Source organism: Phycodurus eques, chromosome 4 (assembly GCF_024500275.1).
Source record: "Phycodurus eques isolate BA_2022a chromosome 4, UOR_Pequ_1.1, whole genome shotgun sequence".
Classification (NCBI taxonomy): Eukaryota; Metazoa; Chordata; class Actinopteri; order Syngnathiformes; family Syngnathidae; genus Phycodurus; species Phycodurus eques.
In genome coordinates this window covers 9,839,419-9,859,444 of record NC_084528.1, presented here as the reverse complement: position 1 = coordinate 9,859,444, position 20,026 = coordinate 9,839,419, and the positions used below count along the sequence as shown (strand labels likewise).

At 39.4% G+C, this 20,026-nt stretch overlaps 1 protein-coding gene across 2 annotated transcripts in view; it reads left to right on the top strand.

Annotated features, from left to right (window-relative positions):
• Positions 1–20,026, top strand: part of LOC133401199 (zinc finger protein 407-like) — a 191,738-nt gene that overhangs the window by 78,853 nt on the left and 92,859 nt on the right. The window contains exon 5 of one of the 2 annotated variants that reach the window (XM_061673890.1): positions 5,522–5,596. The exons of the other annotated variant lie outside the window; for it this stretch is intronic. Within the exon in view, the coding sequence (XP_061529874.1) occupies positions 5,522–5,596 (75 nt within the window). The remainder of the gene's footprint in view (positions 1–5,521; positions 5,597–20,026) is intronic. 2 annotated transcript variants of the gene reach the window in all.

Genomic DNA, 20,026 nt, shown 5'->3' with positions numbered 1-20,026 from the left:
ACCATTTCACAATCTGTCTGTGGGTTTGGTGCCTCACCTCAAAAAGGTCTGCAGCTAAGTGCTGGATCTCATTCTATCCTCCTATGTTATTCTCCCCATCATGGCAGGTCTGTGCTTTCAAGCCAAAGTTTGGCATCTTCACTGGGAGAGGAATGAGTGGTTCCTTTATCTGGCTGCTCTCACATACATTTTCCAATGTCTTTACACTAAATTATTTAATAGAATAAGTCTGGCATACCAAAACAAAGCCTATTGTCCATAAGTATATCAACTACAAATGTGCTTATTACGGGCAGAGTGGCTCAGGAATGATCTAGGTAGTATTTAGTGTACACGCTCCTCTAAAAGTATCGAAACAGTAGGGTGAAGTCCTTTATTTTTGCTGTTTTGCTGTGCTGGATATGAGACAAGCTTTTATTTCCAGGTTTTTACATCTCGATCTCATACACAACTTAGAAGAAACAGCACTTAATGTTTGAACCCAACCAAATTTAACGTGAACAAAAGCTTTGGAACATGCAACTGACAGTTGTTTTGCTGCTCATGTCTTTGATTGATCAATCAGCAATCAGTCCACACAGAACAAATCTGTGCCATTAGTTAGCAGCTATTCTATTTCACTTAACATTAATATCAATACAAGTTTAGAGCAATGTTCTTCGAAAATAGTATCTTAAAGCATACAGAAAGAGAGATGATCAAATTAAATTACCGTAATTTCTTGTGTATAATGCGCACCCATGTATAATACGCACGCCCAAAGTTGACCTATAAATTCTGGAAAACCCTCTTCAGTCATCAGTCATATTAAAAAAAAAAAAAAAAAAATATATATATATATATATATATATATATATATATTTCACAAATTCTGACAGGGTATGTAAACTTATGAGCACAACTGTACATATATGCAGTCATACGTACGTCATATTGGAATGAAAGTGTAGGCTACACCTTTTTTATAACCACTAGGTGGCGGTGGCATTTTGGAATGAAAGTGTTCAGCTTTTTCATAACCACTAGATGGCGGCATACTTTTATAAAATGTGATAGTTTTTTCCCATTTGCCCCTATACCTATGTATAATGCGCACTATTTACTTTTGACAATTTTTAGGGGGGAGTACGCATTATACACGAGAAATTACGGTAACTCAGTTGATCCTTAACCTTACTATCTACAGTATAGTTGATCTCAGTTGCTCCCTAACCTTACTATCTACAGTAAATCTGTCACATAGAAGTAACATACAAAAAAGACAGCTCAAAAACTTTGTTTTCTCTTCACAACTGACCACTTGCTATGCTGCTTCGCTTCCTCATCTGCATTCAGATTTAGGGTTTTAGGGGCATTATCTCTACTTTGCATAATTGGTAAATGAGTAAAAAAAATAATTTGCACGTGCCGAACCGAACGGGACATATGCGAACCAAAACGAAACAGTTGAACCGAACGGTTTGGACCGTTTTGAAAAACCGTTCCTGTCCTGCTATGTACTAATTAAAGTAAAAAAGGTACAGTAGGTAAAAGAAAGAACCCAAAGTTGAGCCATATGTCCATCACTGGAGAGATGTTGTTTTTTGATATACTGTAATTCTGAAATTTTGCTTGAAGTCATGAAATGCAGAACAGGTGTCCAGTTCCTAGAAATAAGTTGGTATATTAATCTATGTCACCTCTGTTACCTCTATTGCGGCATGACTTGTGCAGAGTAAGTTTGTGCAGATTGGGGGTTAGACAACAATATGTCTAAGCCAAGTGCTTCTTAGGGCCTTTTCTTAGATCTTACATTGCTTCCAGACCTGTAGATGGGCCTATCGAGGAACACCATTAGTCAAATGAAGTTGTTTGTATCAAATATTGACACGTTATCTCTTCATCGTCAGCCGGTGGGAGGGAAAAGAGAGAGAAAGATTGTAAGTGTGGGTAATTGAGCCGTGTCTCCAATGCTTATCGGTAAAGCTCCGGCACGTCACGGAACTAACGAGCTGTGGCGCGGCGATTAGTCTGAAGGGAAAGTCGAACGTGAAACACCACGGCCTCTGTCTTTCTTTTTCTTTTCTTTTTTCCATATCTTCTATGGATATTATGAGACTCCCTGGAGGGCATTGGCACAGCCTTATTTGCTAATTTCACGGGGGGGAAATAATTGATAAGAATGAATGGCATGTTTAAAGTATCCCTTTGTTACAATAACCATCAAGGCTGATGGTTCAGGTTGATGATGCAGCCCAAGGCAGCAGGACAACAAGCTAAGGCCTTGACCTGAATGGCAGAGAATCCACACGCACAAAAAAGCAGTGGACTGACTAACAAATTAATTTCCCTTTTAACATTTGGATATGGGGTCTTTTATACGATTATGGATATATGTATGTACAGTATGCTTAATTGGATACTTAAGATATAAATGTATTTGCATCTTGATCAGTGTTTATTTAGATGCACCCTGCACTGCATATCAACAGTATCGAAAAAGCAGTTAGTGTATATTAGATAAACACATGTAGTGACAATTGTGACAATTTATATGTGATTCGACCATTTGCTGAGAATTAAGTTGTTGCTTTTCTGTGTGGTTCTTGTGCATAGTCTTATTATGCATTTCTGTTTTCAAACAGCATCTGTCTTTGTGTAGTTTGTGCGAGGAGCATCCTCAGGGCATTACCCATCTTACTTGCAGTATTCTGAGATAAATCTAGTAGAAAAAAATGGCAAAGATGAGAATGCCACAACATGCTAGTTTGATTTGTACCCCTCGCTATCAAGGACTGCTAATTAAAATGATATTTTGCATATGACTTGTCTTTCATGCACATATGTAAATTGCCCCTCTTGCCTTTCAGCGCTCTGTAATTAGGTTTATGAAGGACAGCTGTAATACATAATTCACAGAGGTTTGCAAGCTCTTTTTTCTCTTCTCTTCTAAACACAACAACTTAAACAAGCACATTACACACAAACACACACAGCATTAATGTTCTCAAGGCGTTGCTTTTTTTTGGATCCATCAACAGCACCTGCTCTAAAATATATGAATTATGCTGTTTGTTTCATTATATAAAGTGGATTATAAAATGTCTGCACACCACTATTCAAATACTAGTTGTTTTGTATATATGTAAAAAACAAAACCTGTACAATTCAAATGGGAAAAGAATATTTTAGAAGGGGTAAGTAAAAATAACTGACAATGTATTCACACCCTCTTATAACTGAGGATGTGAATGTTCAGAATTAACCAATCACTTTCAAACTCATGTTAAATGGGCGTCAGCACACAACTGCCATTTCGAGTGCCACTGATGAACCCCAAATAAAGTTCAGCTGAATTTTTATGTGATTTGTTAACGGTGAATGCAGCCACATCCCGAGTAATAAGAGGACACTTCTACACACACTTCTACAACCATATTATGTAAGTTGTACAGGTTATAGGTCAAATTCATTGTCGAAAAAGTTATTTATCTATTTATATAAAAATTATTTATATTGCTTTACCGTAATTTCTCGTGTATGATGCACATTTCTTTCCTCAAAGAATTGTCAAAAGTCAATAGTGCACATTATACATAGTTATAGGGGAAAATGGAAAAATACTTTCACATTTTCTAAATGTATGCCGTCATCGAGACGATATGAAAAAGCTGTACACTTGAATTCCAATATGCCACCACCACCTAGAGGTAATGAAAAAGGTGTACACTTTCATTCTAATATGCCACCGCCACCTATAGGTTATGCAAAAGGTGTAGCCCAGTGGTGTCCAAACGTTTTGCAAAGAGGGCCAGATTTGGTCAGGTGAAAATGTATGGGGGCCGACCATTCAGCCTGACATTCCTCGAACCATTACCATTGTAAATTAATATGTAACTATATCACTTTGCTGTATGCAGCTAGGTCGATATTGCAAATGAGAATCTGTTGTCAATAGCATTACCAGGATAGTTAAAGGTTAAAATAATAGTAAATTAAATACAAATGAACTATTTTATGAAATAATTGTACACACAAATTCTGCATGGGTAATCAAACATATGAGCACAACTGTGTGTTTTCTAATTTACTAAATAAAAGTAGGGCTATGAATTTCAAAATAAAAGCAAGTAAATTAAAATAAAGTATTATGTGTTCAAATAAAGTGCTTAACCAGAATAATTCTTTGAAAAAACTAACAAAATACAGATATACTTCATGTTTTAATCAAATGCGTAGAAGCAAAATCATGCATTGTAAAAATCTATTATACATAGATACATAGTAGAAGGGCTTTCCAGAATTTTAAGGTCAACTTTGGGGGTGCGTATTATACATGGGTGCACATTATACACGATAAATTTCAGTAATTTTTTATATCACAAAAACCTGACATTTCAACAGGGGTGTGTTTTTATATCCACTGTTATGAGACCATTAATCAAAGGCTCTTTTAGCTGGCCATAACTTTGCAGTATTTTTGAGTTTATCAGCGTTCCTTTAGGGAGTCTGCAAGATTTAGTCAAAGTCTCTCCCCCAGATTGACTTTGAGGCAACATTCTAGATGGATTGAGTTAGAAAAGGCTTGAGAAAATGTAGAGTGATTATAATGAGGCAAGACATTTGAACATGTTTGAATATTTATATGGTGGTGTTAGGTAGCATTTGCCTCAAGGGCATTGATGATGGCCCATGTTGGGGGGACACACAGCTGTGTGTGTGTTTGTGTGTGCGTGTGTGTATGAGAGTGCACGTGCGCGTCTGTCCAAATGTTAGTCGGTTCAATCTGACATGGCAACATAAATGGTGAAATAATTATGCTTTTGCTCCTTGACAGACTGACTCCTGGTAGCAAAACACACTGACCCGCCGGGGAAAAAATAGAATAATGATCAAGTCAGAATAGGGGAAAGTGAAAAGAATTGGAAAGAGCATTGTAAAGGAGGACCTGAGTTTCCGCAGTGACAGTGTCAACCACATGACTGTCCCTTGGTCTCTTTCATGTACAGTAGCTCCATCCTCATTTCTTAGATGTGGTCATTGTCTCTCTGTTCCACAATAATTGGAAGTGATGGTGCTAAATGAAAAGGCCAGGGGATGAAAACACTGTGGAAGCAGCTGATATGTCTGAGTATTTAGTCCTGACATCCATTCATTATTTTTTCATGTGCTGTTTAGGAGACACACACACAAAAAAAATCAGGAAAAGTCAGAACATGGTGGTGGTTTTGGGCCTATTGCTACTCCATGTTTTGGTTTAGTTTAGTTTAGTTATGTTTTTTACTTTGTGTGCATGCTGCTCGATGTACTCCAGACCCGAGCATTTTGGGTACATGCATTTGTGCACAATTCTTTCACGTTAATACACAAGATGTGGTAAAAAAAAAAAAAAAAAAAGTTTAAAGTGAAACCTGACCGAGGCAAAGACTGAACATGATAAATACTTACTGTATGTTCTGTGTTCATGTGTCAAACAGTGCATTGAGATTGCTATGTCGTTGACTCCTGCCCTTTTTGTTTGTTTGATTGTTTGTTCATATAGATGGGCCTTTGTGATGAAGAAACACCTCAGCACCCACCTACTTGGAAAACATGGAATTGGCCAACGTAAGGAGAGGTAAAGTTAGCAATCTATTTTATTTCCACAGTCGTTCTGGTCTCCTTCTTACTCTTTTTTGCCTGTCAGAGATAATATGGTTCCCCCATCATCGTACGGTTTGCTCTCCTTCTTAAATTATAGCCCCTGTATATTGAATTCAGAGATTTGTTTCTAAATACATAAATGTTTGAAGGTAATTGTTGAAAAAGTGACTGAGAACTCTGTAGTATTCATTTGTGGATAGATAGTGTTAAACTGTTTTTCACCATTCAGAGTAGCTAAAACGGCGCCCAGTGATGCACTTGGGTGACCAGCTATTTACAGAATATCTTGGTGGTGTTGTTAAAATGTCAAAGTGTTATGTATTTTGCATTATTCAGGCTTCCGTAACATGTTCTATATAAAAATCTAAATCCCAATGATGTGAAAATCCATTTCAACCTATTTTCAATTGACTGCACTACAAAGACAAGCTATGTAATGGTCAAACTAAAAAAACTTTGTTTTTTTTGTTGATGCCTCCAAAAAAGCTGGGACAGGGACATTTTACCGCACCTTTTTAACAACACTCACTGTTTGAGAACAAAGGACACGAATTGTAGAAGCTTTGTAGGTGGAATTATTTTGCATTATTGCTTGATGTACTGTATATCGTCAGTTGCTCAACAGTCTGGGGTCTCCGTTATCGTATTTTGCGCTTCATAATACACCACACATTTTCAATGGGAGACAAGTCTGGACTGCTGGTCACCTAGTCTCGCGCTCGCACTCTTTTACTACAAAGCCAGGCTGCTGTAACACCTGCAGAATGTGGCTTGACTTTGTATTACTGAGATAAGCAGGGACTTCCCTGAAAAATAGGTTGCTTGCATGGCAGCATATGTTGCTCCAAAACATGTTATGTACCTTTCAGGGTTAATTTTACCTTCACAGATATGAAAGTTACCCATGCCATGGGCACTAACACACTCCAAGAGCAGCACAGATGCTGGCTTTTGAACTTTGCGCTGATATCAATCCAAATGGTTCTTTTCCTCTTTGGCCGGGAGGGCACAACCTCCATGATTTCCTAAAATAATTTGAAATGTGGACTCGTCAGACCACAGTACACTTTTCCACTTTGTGTCAGTCCATCTCAAATGAGGTCAGGCCCAAAGAAGCCATTTCTGAGTATTGTTGAAACATGGCTTTCACTTTGCATGGTTGGGTTTTAACTTGCATTTGTAGATGTAGTGATAAACTGTATTAACTGACAATAATTTTCTGAAGCGCTCCTGAGCCCATCTAGCAAAATCCTTGACACAATGATGCTGTTTTTTAATGTAGTGCCCCCTGGGGGATTGGGGGGATGAGGTCACCATCTGGTTTTCAGCCTTGTTGCTGACGTGCAGAGATTTCTCAACATTCTCTGGATCTTTTGATGATATTAAGGACCGTTGATAATGAAATCCCTAAATTCCTTACAACCATACATTGACAAATGTTCTTAAAATGTTGAACAATTTGCTCACGCAGTTGTTCACCAAGTGGTGAACCTTGCCCCATTCTTTCTTGTGAACAACTGAGCCTTTCGTGTATGTTCCTTTTATACCCAATCATGACACGCACCTGTTTCCAATTTACCTGTTCACCTGTGGAATGTTCCAAACAGGTGTTTTTACGCATTCCTCAACTTTCCCAGTCTTTTGTTGCCCGTCACAGCTTTTTTTGGAACAATCAAATTCAAAATGAGACAATATTTGCCAAAACAGTAACGTTCATCAATTTGACCATCAAATATTTTTTCTTTGTAGTGTATTCAATTCAAGATTGGTTGAAAATTATTTTCAAATCATTGTATTCTGTTTTTATTGTTTAACACAATGTCCCAACATCATTGGAATTGGTGTTGGTATAGTTGTGGTTTGAGCCACAGGCTTAATGACATATGCTACTGTCCACGGTGTCATGTCCGAGAAGCTCACGAGCGAACCGGTGGCTAGTGCCTCTCGTCACAGGGTGGAAAGCAAAGCCCCGTAATGACCCGGTGGGATATACAGTCCCCTCCAAAAGTATTAGAAAGGCAAGGTCAATTCCTTTGTTTTTGTTATATACAGAAGACATTTGGGTTTCAGCTCAAAAGATGAATATGACCTAACCCTAAAAGCTCAGAATTCCAGATTTTATTTCATGGTATTTACATTGCGATGTGTTAAACAACTCAGGACAGAGCACTTTTTGTTTGGAGCAACCCACTTTTCAAGTGAGCAAAAGTAATGGATCAGACTTAGAATTTTATGGCTGCAACACATTCCAAAAAAGCTGTGACAGGGTCATGTTTACCACTGTGTTACATCACCTTTTCTTTTAAAAACATTCAATAAACGTTTGGGAACTGAGGACACTAATCGTTGAAGCTTTATAGGTGGAATTATTTCCCATTCTTGCTCGATGTACAGGTTCAGCTGTTCAAGAGTCCGGGGTCTCCGTTGTCGTATTTTACGCTTCATAATGCGCCACACATTTTCAATGGGAGACAGGTCTGGACTGCAGGCAGGCCAGTCTAGTACCCGCACTCTTTTACTACGAAGCCACGCTGTTGTAACACGTGCAGAATGTGGTTTGGCAATGTCTTGGTGAAATAAGCAGGCGCATCCATGAAAAAGACGTTGCTTGGATGGCAGCATATGTTTCTTCATAACCTGTACGTACCTTTCAGCATTAATGGTGCCTTCACAGATGTGTAAGTTACCCATGCAATTGGCACGAACACACCCCCATACAATCACAGATGCTGGCTTTTGAACTTTGCGTCCATAACAGACCGGATGGTTCTTTTCCTTTTTGGCCTGGAGGACACAACATCCACTATTTCCAAAAACAATTTGAAATGTGGACTCGTCGGACCACAGAACACTTTTCCACTTTTCATCAGTCCATCTTAGATGAGTTCGGGCCCAGAGAAGCCGGCGGCGTTTCTGGGTGTTGTTGATAAATGGCTTTTGCTTTGCATAATAGAGTTGCAAGTTGCACTTACTTACGGATGCAAGTGCTGTATTTACTGACATTGGTTTTGTGTTCCTGATCCCATGCGGTGATATGCTTTACACATTGATGTCAGTTTTTGATGCAGTGCCTCCTGAGGGATCGAAGGTCACCGGCATTCAATGTTAGTTTTCGGCCTTGCCGCTTACATGCAGTGATTTCTCCAAATTCTCTGAACCTTTTGATGATATTATGGACCGTAGATGATGACATGCCTAAATTCCTTGCAATTGTACGTTGAGGAACATTGTCCTTAAACCGTTCGACTATTTTCTCACGCCCCATCTTTGCTTGTGAATGACTGAGCAATTCAGGGAAGCTCCTTTTATACCCAATCATGACACCCACCTGTTCTTCATTTTGCCTGCTCACTTGTGGGATGTTCCAATATTATTGACCTTTTTATTGACAGCTCATCCAAAGCTAGAATACTTTACATCTGGATTTGATGACCAAAAAGAGCTTAATTAATTAACATCATCCATATTTAATTATTTTATGGTGAATTATTTTGGGCGGCACGGTGGACGACTGATTAGCACATCTGCCTCACATTTCTGACGACCGGGATTCAAATCCCGGCCTTGCCTGTGTGGAGTGTGCATGTTCTCCCCGTGGCAGTGTGTTTTCTCTGGGCACTCCGGTTTCCTCCCACATCCGAAAAACATGCATGGTAGGTTGATTGAAGACTCTAAATTGCCCGTAGGTGTGAATGTGTGCGCGAATGGTTGTTTGTTTATATGTGCCCTGCGATTGGCAACCAGTTCAGGGTGTACCCCGCCTCTCACCCAAAGGTAGCTGGGATAGGCCTGAGCACGCCCGCGACCCTTGTGAGGATAAAGCGATACAAACGATGGATGGATGAATTATTTTGATTCTTATTTGTTTGAGTAAGTTAATGCATATGAGTTGGCTTCACAGAATGAATCAGATTGGCTTCAGTAATCATTAACTATATTAACAGGAACATATAAATGAAATTATTATTACAAACATAAATGTTAAAGTCACCTGCCCATCTCATACACAAAACTACATTTAAGTTTCAAACAGTCATTTCGTAGCTTGCAAGTAAAGGGACATAGTTTTATTTTTTTATTTTAATTGAAATTGTTCAGATGTTATTAATATTCAGATGTTAATAATGTTCTTTGAAATGTCTGGCCACTTATCAAGTGTGAATTTACACATCGAAGTAAATATTTTGTGTGCTGACTATTTCTGAAAATTTGTAAGACCAGCCTTTCTAAATTATGGTGAATTATGATAATACAATTTTGCTGCTTGCCTCATCACGACGCTTCGCACCCAGTTGTCATTGGAACGAAAGCCGTACTCAGCATTCTCCCAGCAATACAACGGGGCGGAGTAAGCAGTGGCTTATTTGTTCGACACAGGACCACTCCCTCAAAACAGCCTAATTTCATCAAGGCAAAAATAGTGTAGTGTATATAATGTGTGTGCTGTAATTCTTGATCCTTAGGGTATTTTGAGGGAATAATGTCACAGACATGTCATTAAAGACACTTGGTAACTCTTTTAAATTATTAAAATTCAGGCATAATATGTCTCCTTTAAAAGTGTTAGCAAACTGAGGCAAGACACAAGCTCACTGCATACTTAAACACAAACACATATTTGTACTGTATGTTTATGCACACATGCACAGCATACACACCACACAATCATAAATACAGAAATATTTCACCTTATTGGCATCTTGTTTCTTTTCACTCTTTCATGCACAGGTGCACAGTATATGCATGCAGAGGCATGGATCCCTTTCATGTGGAAATGAAGAACAGTCACCAGTTTCATCTTTTTAAAAACCTGTAAATGACAGGATGTCATTTTTCCAACAGTCCTGCAGACGGGTTTTTATGTCATCATGAAGTAATCATATTTCCAACACTACACATCTTAATTAGAACAAGTTCACTGGGGAGGCCTTATTAAGTGGAGCAAATTTGGGTAAATGTAAGAGAATAGATGTAGCTGTATTTGTAATAAAAATTACAAATAGAAAAAATGACAATGACACAAGAGGACAGAAAGTGTGTGTGTGTGCTTGTGTGTGTGTGTGTGTGTGTGTGCATGCATATGTGCAAGTGTGTGTGTATATGAGTGTTTCATTGTGACGGCTAGCTTGATGATTGATGACTGTACTAGTTTCCGGAGCTGGATACTGAGATGGTGTGAGGGAAAGTATTGTTGTATGTGTGTAGGGTGGTATCTGAACAAGTAACTGGGGACCAGTGAAGGGGTGAGTTGAGAGGCAATGAGGATGGTTGTAGGGGGAAGCCAATAGCACACATACAGTTTACACTTTAACTGGATATTAAATGAAATGGATGAATTATTAAATGAATGGAGAATGAAAGTGCTAAAATATGAAAGTGCTAAAATTGAGTGTAGAATTGTTCTTTTTTTTCTTGATGGCCTAAGCAATATACTGATACCCAAAGAGGAACTCACTGTTTGACAATTGTTTACTGTCATAACCCAGGAGAGACAAATTCACCACTTTGCTCACAAAATGTCCTTTGCTACATACAAATACCATTCAAATTTTTCATTCAAATGGATTGTGTTTAATGGTTTAGAGTCTGAGATAATTTAAGTATAGTTACATGTACAGTATACACCTCCATCCCCTGTTGGGAGAAAGGAACAGGAGGAAATGAACAAGAGGAACCGCATAGTAGGTGAATGGAATGACTGACTGGGTAAGCGCGCAAAAGAAAGAACATGACAAATTTTGCGCAGAATTATTGTTTTATGGTTTAGCGTCCAGGCGGCACGGTCGGACATTTGTTTGCAAATCCGATAGATTATCTCACAGTTTTGAGGTTTGAGTTTCCAATTTGGGCTTGGGCTTTGTGGAATTTGCATTTTCTCCCCGTGCTTGCGTGGTTTTTCTCTGGGTTCTCCGGCTTCCTACCACATTTCAAAAGCATACTTGTTAATTTAACTGAAGACTTTAAATTGTCTGTAGGTGTGAATGTGAGTGTGAACGGCTTGTTGTCTATACAGTATGTGCCCTGCGATTAGCTGGCGACCTCTTGCCCAAAGTCATCTTGGATATGCTCCAGCTCACCGCAACCCTAATGAGGATAAGCAGTACATAAAATGGATGGATGGATTTAGAGTCCAAGATAATTTAAATATTAGTCACATGTATACTTCCTTCCCCTATTGGGAGAAAGGAATAGGAGGAACCGGATGAGAGTTTGAATGGACTGGCTGTTTGGGTGCGTGAGCGAGAGAAAGAGATGGCTGAACTGTTGTAAAGTGACACAACTGGGTCTTATTTTCTGTCACACCACCACTCCTTACTGCAGGCACTGAGCCAAGATAAGAGCTTTTTGTCCTTTTGTCTGTATAAACTGTATGTGCACTCTTCTACATGTATCCTCATGGGAAGTATACATTGTGTCCACATAAGTGCACAAAGACTGTTTTTGTCAACTTGTGACAGGATGTAATTAGATTTCCAATTCAAGAGGGAATTATTATTATTGTTGATATTGCATGTTACTGCGAAGATCCATGAGTTGGGTGACTTCCCCATTTAGCACCTTTTTCATGTTGGAGATTATGCATTTCTTATTACATGCACTCAGCTGCCCCACAAAAAAACAACAACAATAAGACCAGGGTCCTGATTTACTAAGATCCCAAATAGGGGGCGCTAAATTGCATGTGCACTCAATATAACTGAGCGTGTGTGCTGTTGGCAACAGGTGTAAATGTGGTCAAGACCGACACGTTTATAAGGTTTTGTGCTTTCAGTAGCGCTGATGGTTTTCACCATGGAAGATTTGGGAGGGCATGGCACCAATGCAAAACAGTGTGCTAAAATGACCCAGACACATGGAAATCCAGGGTTGAAAAGAGTTTTGTCATAGGCGATATCCACAGATCATTTTACACTTGAAATTATGCGAGTCCCAAGATGCACGTGTCTGGAAAAAAAAAAGAGTCCCAGCCCTGGAACAATGAGTCCCTGCAACGTATCATCACGGAATACAGATACATTAATCCTCTGCTATATCACGGTTCTTGCTTCGCTGTCCCGCTATATTGCAGTTTTTTTTTTTACACTTGTTTATTTTTTATACTGTTTGTACAATATTTTTGTGTTATCCATTGCTCTTTCTTGTAATATATTATGTGTTTAGTTTTTTAATAAACATTTTTAGGACGATATACAGTATTCCCAAAAACTATAATGACAAACGAGAGTATTGTTTTTATCCCACTGTAATAGTGATATTAGAGCATTATAATTCAATTACATCCTTTTTAAGAACAGTTAACTGAAAGAATATATTGAACATTGGCATTTTAATGTAGAACAATAAATATAATATCTTAGATAAATAAAACATATAAATAAGGCTCAGGCTCAGTTCACAAAAATTCTACTTGGAAAAACAAACATTTGGCACAGATTAACAGATTAGACACATTAATGCCTTAACAGGCGATATACTGCCAAAAAAATCTCAAGTTGGTTTTGGAAAAAGTGCAAAGTATAGCAGCATTAATAACAGCACTGTAAGTAGATCAAAGCAACCTTTTAAGATTCAAGATTTGTACTAGTTTTTAAAAGTCTGCAGCCTTTCTTTAAACGCTGCTTTGTCAACATGTTAAATGGCTACATCTCTTACAAGTGAGTGAGTGAGTACACTATACTGTATATAATGTGAACATATGTGCACCATATACACTGTCATGTTGGTATTTGCATTGTTTGGCAAAGGGTTCCTTTGTGTCTACATAATTGCAGATGACAGTAAATAGGAATTGTCCCACTGTTTTTTTTTGTTGCCATCTGAAGAAATTGGGTGGAATGGTTGTGTTTAAAATGGATTTTGTCACTTTGTGGTTTTCAGTTGTGTTGTCTTTGTTGCAACTTCATACAAATTTGTCATACCAGCTCATTGGTGTTAGCGGCATGGCCACGTTACTCTGGCTGGTATCCAAAATGTTCCCACATTGTTGCGGTGGCGTTAGGCTTTGAACTAATCCCGTGTATGACCCTCAACGTTCTGCAACTGTGCAGCTACTGGCTCCCTGTCAGAAACCTTAGCATAGTGTATACTAGTGCCCACATTGAAAAGCATGCACGCACACAGGTACTCACACGGCCAATCAGAGGAGGGTTGGAGGGTCACTCCGCCCTTTACTCTCTAGTTGGGTTAGAAACCAAATGGGTTTCATGTGTCTGCTTTCAAGTCGCATAATTTGTTTTTGGCTGGGAATGCACGTGAACACACTCTCTTTTTTTTAGCCACCCCATTCAGAAATTAGGGCACATATGCGACCAAATTAGTTCCACTCTAAGCAAAGCAAAGCAAATTTATTTAGATAGCTCATTTCATATACAAGGTAACTCAATCTGCTTTACATAATTAAAAGCATTTAAAAACAAACAAAGCAAAAAAAAAAACAGCTTATAAACATTTGAAACAGCGAGAAAAAAAAAGAGTCCAATTAAAACAGTGTACACTGCAAGAAATATCCTTTAAAAGTGGAAATGCTCTAAAAAGCATGAGAAAAAAAGTTTTTTTAACCTGGACTTAAAAACACTCACACTTGGGGCTGACGTCACTACTGTTGGCAACTTATTCCATTTGTGTGCAGCATAATAGCTAAATGCTGCTTCACCATGTTTGCTTTGGAGTCTGTGCTCCATTATTTGACCTGAGTCTGTCGATCTCAGAGCCCTTCTGGGTTTATATTTCATTAGCATTTCTTTCATGTATTCAGGACCTAAACCATTTAGTGATTTATAGACCAGTAGCAGAACTTTAAAATCTATTCTAAAGCTGACTGGGAGCCAGTTTAAATACTTTAGAACTGGAGTAATATGCTCTGACTTCTTTGTCCTGGTCAGAACCCGAGCTGCAGCATTCTGAATGAGCTGCAGCTGTTTAATGCTCTTTTGGGGGAGTCCAGTCAGAAGACCATTACAGTAGTCCAGTGTACTTGAGATAAAAGCATGAGTGTGGGTTGGACTCTTAATATGTTGAGAGAGGTCAAATGTTTCCAGTATAGCAGAGAGTTCTTTAGATTTTTTTTCTAGAGCTCTGTCTTTCATCCATCCATTTTCTGTACCGCTTATCCCCACTAGGGATGCAGGCGTGCTGGAGCCTATCCCAGTTATCTTCGAGCGAGAGGCGGTGTACACCCTGAACTGGTTGTCAGCCAATCGCAGGGCACATATAATCAAACAACCATTCGCATTCACATTCACACCTACGGGCAATTTAGAGTCTTCAATCAACCTACCATGCATGTTTTTGGGATGTGGGAGGACACCGGAGTACCCAGAGAAAACCCACACAGGCACGGGGAGAACATGCAAACTCCACACAGGCGGGGCCGGGATTTGAACCCGGGTCCTCAGAACTGTGAGGCAGATGTGCTAACCAGTGAGGCAGATGTGCTAACCAGTCATCCACTAATTTTTGTGCATCTCAGATGCAAGACTCTCATCAAACGAGATCCTTGTATATGGCATGACTCCTTCTTGTGACTGGCTCCAAGTCAAGCCCTTACATCATTTTGAAGCTCCAAAATTGCTTTGCTGAATAGGTGATATGTTGTGATAATTTTTGCTTGTGGCATTTGATAAATGTTTACAGGAGCGCAAATGCTCACCCCACTCCCTTTCATTTTGACTGTGCTATGCTGGCACCAATTTGTGTGTTGGTTTGAACTTGCCTTTCAGATCCGCTAATTAAAGACGCAAAGTCAACCACCGCAATTTGTTGAAGGTTTGATGAATCTTATTTCCCTTGCAAAAATCATCTATTTGCATTGACTCCTCCCAGAATTCGCAAAATGAACTGCTCAGCAATTTTGCGCATTTGCTTTATGCAGTTCTGGCTGCGCTCGGCTAGTAGATGATATTCCACATCTGTTTGCGTGAGCAATTAAGTTTGTGGTGGTTTTTGCACACTCAAACCTAAAATAAATCAAGCGCCTTATATTTATTTTGATCAAATATTTGTGTCTTGTTTCATTAGGTCTGAAAAACAACGCTTAATTTATGTGTGTGAGTGTGAGTGTGAGTGTGTGTGTCTGCGTGTGTGTGTGAGTGTGTCCGCACGCGAGTGCTTGGGTGTGTGCATGCGTTTATGTGTGTGAAAAGTCCTCACTTCAAAAACAAGGGGAGTGGCTCAAGGGAGAGTGACTGACAACAGCAACCTTGACTCAATTGCTTGTAATTAGTTCTTTCAAAACAGTGCCTAAAGACAACTGACCTGTATCGCACACTTGTTTTCATAGGTAATTGTTAAAATGCCGGTCATTTTCATTCTTGTTATAATAAACTCCTTAAACTAATAGACTCATCATTCAAAAAACAGGACTGCTGACAGCCCTAAAGAAGGAAATATTTATTTAACTTTTCTTTCTTTTTTTTTTTTTTTTTTTTTAATTCTTGACTGAGAATGATTTCACTGTTTTAGAGATGTCTAATTGCTACAGCCTGCACAGTTTGGGTAGCATTTGATGCTGTTGTAGTTTACAATTATCTTCACGGGCATTAACAGGATGAAAAATTATGTTAATGGTACAGCTTGGTTATAATAAAAAGAAAATGGCTTAATACAACTATAATCCTAATTTGAGTTTGAGTATTCAATGAAAACGACACATTGTCCAACATGTCTAATGCATGTAAGAATTCAGTCTCAGAGTGACGAAGAGGCAAATCCGACCTCTGATTTTTTTAATGAAGTTGCATTCAACGCTTTTTCCCATCTAGTTTGTAATTTGCACATGGCTGTATCAACGTATGCAAACATTCCTGCTTGTGGTCAATTGACTGTGCCAGGGTCACAGTCTGGTTTTGGGCTTGCAGCCGCATCCCAGCGTGCTTCACAGTGCAGCCATATCGACTATGCAGGACGGATGAGCACACTGAGCAGGAGTCAGTATGGTGACAGTATAGGCCACATAGAGCTGGCCAGAGTCGGTCACACACCACAAAATACACAACACCATAAGTGTTTGCAGCACTTCTATTTGTGCTGGCTAAGTAAGTGTGTTAGTTGTGTGGTAGGGAGATAAGAGTTGATAAAACAGACTCTAATTCATTATAATAAAGCCTTTGCCTTAATTATTGATAATGAATCTGCTCTTTCATCTTGCTCTTTCTTCCTTCCCTTATCTGCCTGTGTCAGCACTTTGTCTCTCTGTCTTGATGTTGGGTGGTAAGGCGTAGTTTGTAGCCACCCAAGGGCAGCAGTCAGTAACATCCCATGCTGCTGGTACTGTAAGCAAGTGATTAGTATAACGAAACACTGGCAAGGCAGCAAGAAAATGTTAACTTCAAAGTAACTCACTATGGGATATTTAGCATCTTTAAGTCTGTCCTTGTTTGTCTCAGCCACAGAATGTGAAACTTATGAAAAAAAAAATTTGTAAAACATAAACTGGAGAGCAATAACAAGAAAACACCATAGCTAACAGCACTAATTACTATTTTCCGGCAGTATGACATAGTTTGTGTGTTGAAATTCATGAAGATCAGTTTCCCGGGTTTCTTGCAGTTGCCCCACTGTGGCACTGGCCAGGTCTCAGCGACCCTACCACACCTTTAGTATTGTGGGCTACACGGACAGCGACACAATGTTTACCCTACTCAATATTTCATGGACAATGAGCACTCACAGAATGAAGGATCACGCTAATATTGCTGTTAAAATTAAGCGATAATTACAATTTGTTAGTTTAAAAGCCATCGCAGTCTATAAAAGTTTGATTACTAGAAAATTAGATGCATTAAGTTTTTATGGGTTGGCCTGTGCCATCACTTGGGAACGATTTTTATGCACTTGTCATGGGAATATGGTGCAGAATTGTGCAAGATATGTGTGTTTTTGTGAGTACAGTGTGTGAGGGGAAGCATACTGCTGACACTCTGTAATACATAAATTCCCACCCCTGTGGTTAAACCCATCATTAGTTAAATAAAGCACAGTGCTATCAGTTTTTTAGAACAACGACAGTGAGAAAATTATAAAAATTAGCCTGTGTAGCTTGAAATAAAGCGGTCAGAGATCACTGTATGTATCACATCATTTGCCCAATGTTGTCACATACATTGTCTGTGTCAGCCTGTGTGTTGATATAAGTCTGTATAATCCAGCACCTTGTTACAGGGTGCAGCACAGCCCTAGTGGATCTTATTACCAACAATAATATTAGTTAGGAGTGGACAGCTTGTGCCAGAATTGGAAGCCACTTCTCATGTCAAAGTGACATGACCTTGACTTGTAGAATAACCCCACTGCAGTAGTTTATCTTCTCCCAACAGTGTCTACCTCATCTTCATGGCTAAGGTAAGAAGTATCAGTCACTTTAGCTTTTGAAGTTATTCTTTCCTAAATAATTATGTCATACCTTGCTACAGTATAATGCAAGTTACATGACTCAACCAGACAGGAAAAGTAAATGTACACAGTTCACCTTCATATTAATGTCACATCCTGTGGCGCAAACCCAAGGAGTTATACTTGTGAGGCTAACTGGTGGTAGTGGTCAAACATTATGCACAGTGGGACTGAGCAAAAACTGGCCTGTTGCCAGCCTGTTTTTCTTCTCGATTGAAACATTAGACTGTCATGGTAGAAATGGATGTTGCCAGGCATCACTAATGAACCAATTAATCAATTAATTAGCTGAGCAGTGATTAAATTAATGTGAACTGGACAGGCAAGTGGCATTCGTGTATATATCCTGGGGAAGGTGATTAACACGCGCATAAGTATCACGATTAACAAGTCACTATTAAGTTTGAAGGCTCCTGTCTTGCTAGCTATGTACAGTATCTAGACATTGATCTCAATGCATAGTAGATAATTAAACACACTATAGTATACAAGATAAAATAACATACTGTAGAATAACTAGTATAATTTATTAATGAACGGTGGACGACTGGTTAGCACATCTGCCTCACAGTTCTGAGGACCCGGGTTAAAATCTGACCTCGCCCATTTATCAAATGCCACAAGCAAAAATTATCACAACATATCACCTATTCAGCGAAGCAATTTTGGAGCTTCAAAATGATGTAAGGGCTTGACTTGGAGCCAGTCACAAGAAGGAGTCATGCCATATACAAGGATCTCGTTTGATGAGAGTCTTGCATCTGAGATGCACAAAAATTAGTGGATGACTGGTTAGCACATCTGCCTCACTGGTTAGCACATCTGCCTCACAGTTCTGAGGACCCGGGTTCAAATCCCGGCCCCGCCTGTGTGGAGTTTGCATGTTCTCCCCGTGCCTGCGTGGGTTTTCTCCAGGTACTCCGGTTTCCTCCCAGATCCCAAAAACATGCATGGTAGGTTGATTGAAGACTCTAAATTGCCCGTTGGTATGAATTTGAGTGTGAATGGTTGTTTGTGTATATGTGCCCTGCGATTGGCTGGCGACCAGTTCCGGGTGTACAGCGCCTCTCGCTCGAAGATAACTGGGATAGGCTCCACCATGCCCGCGTCCCTATTGAGGATAAGCGGTACAGGAAATGGATGGATGGAAGACAGACTTTTCGAGTATGATTTGTCTTTAATTACTGCAATAACTTACTTATGTCTCCTCTTGATTTTTTTTTGTAATGTATTGTATTGTGAATCATTACTTGCTTTTTGTTCTACGTTTCACAAGTGTCACCATGTGAACTACCCTTTCTTCTACTCTTTTCCTCCTTTATAACAGCAGCGCCACCCAGTGTCAAAAGGCATACACAAATTTGACACATATTAGTATATTATGTGGGCCATTACATAACAAGCTACAGCCCTGACATGGCCCGCGGGCCTGGTTTTGAAGGGGGCAGGTCAAGATGTTATACATTATTTGGTCGTCCTCCACCATTCTTGAATCAAGGCATAATGGTCAGAGGTTGGTGAGGGTGTTTTGGGGCTCCCTTGATTATGAGACATCCTCCGGAAGAAAGTTATAGTAGTTTCCTTCATTACTTTTCGGGGGGAAAGAGGCCTTTTTACTTTTGAGATTGTCACTCTCAATTTGGACTAACAGTAAGCATGCACTAGGGCTCCTGGATATTCCCCCCACCTGCTTTCACCCCACTCCTACTCACCTTCCACTGCACCCCCACCCACCCCCAACGCCCCTCCCCTGAAGCAGATTGCTCTGGTGACAGTTTGATTAGATCATCAATCGTTGTTGTTAACAGCGGTTTTCCTGAGCACCTGGACGCCAGGTCACAGCTGGCTCTGAGCTACCGCTGTCCCCCTGACCCAGAGACACTTTGTGTGTATTTCTATATTTGTGTATGTATGTATCTAAATGGTTACATTGATATGACAGTGTTTATTTGGGGTTGTGAAGAGTTAATGTATGGCCTGTGTTTTACATTATTTAATGTGTTATGTTATGCAT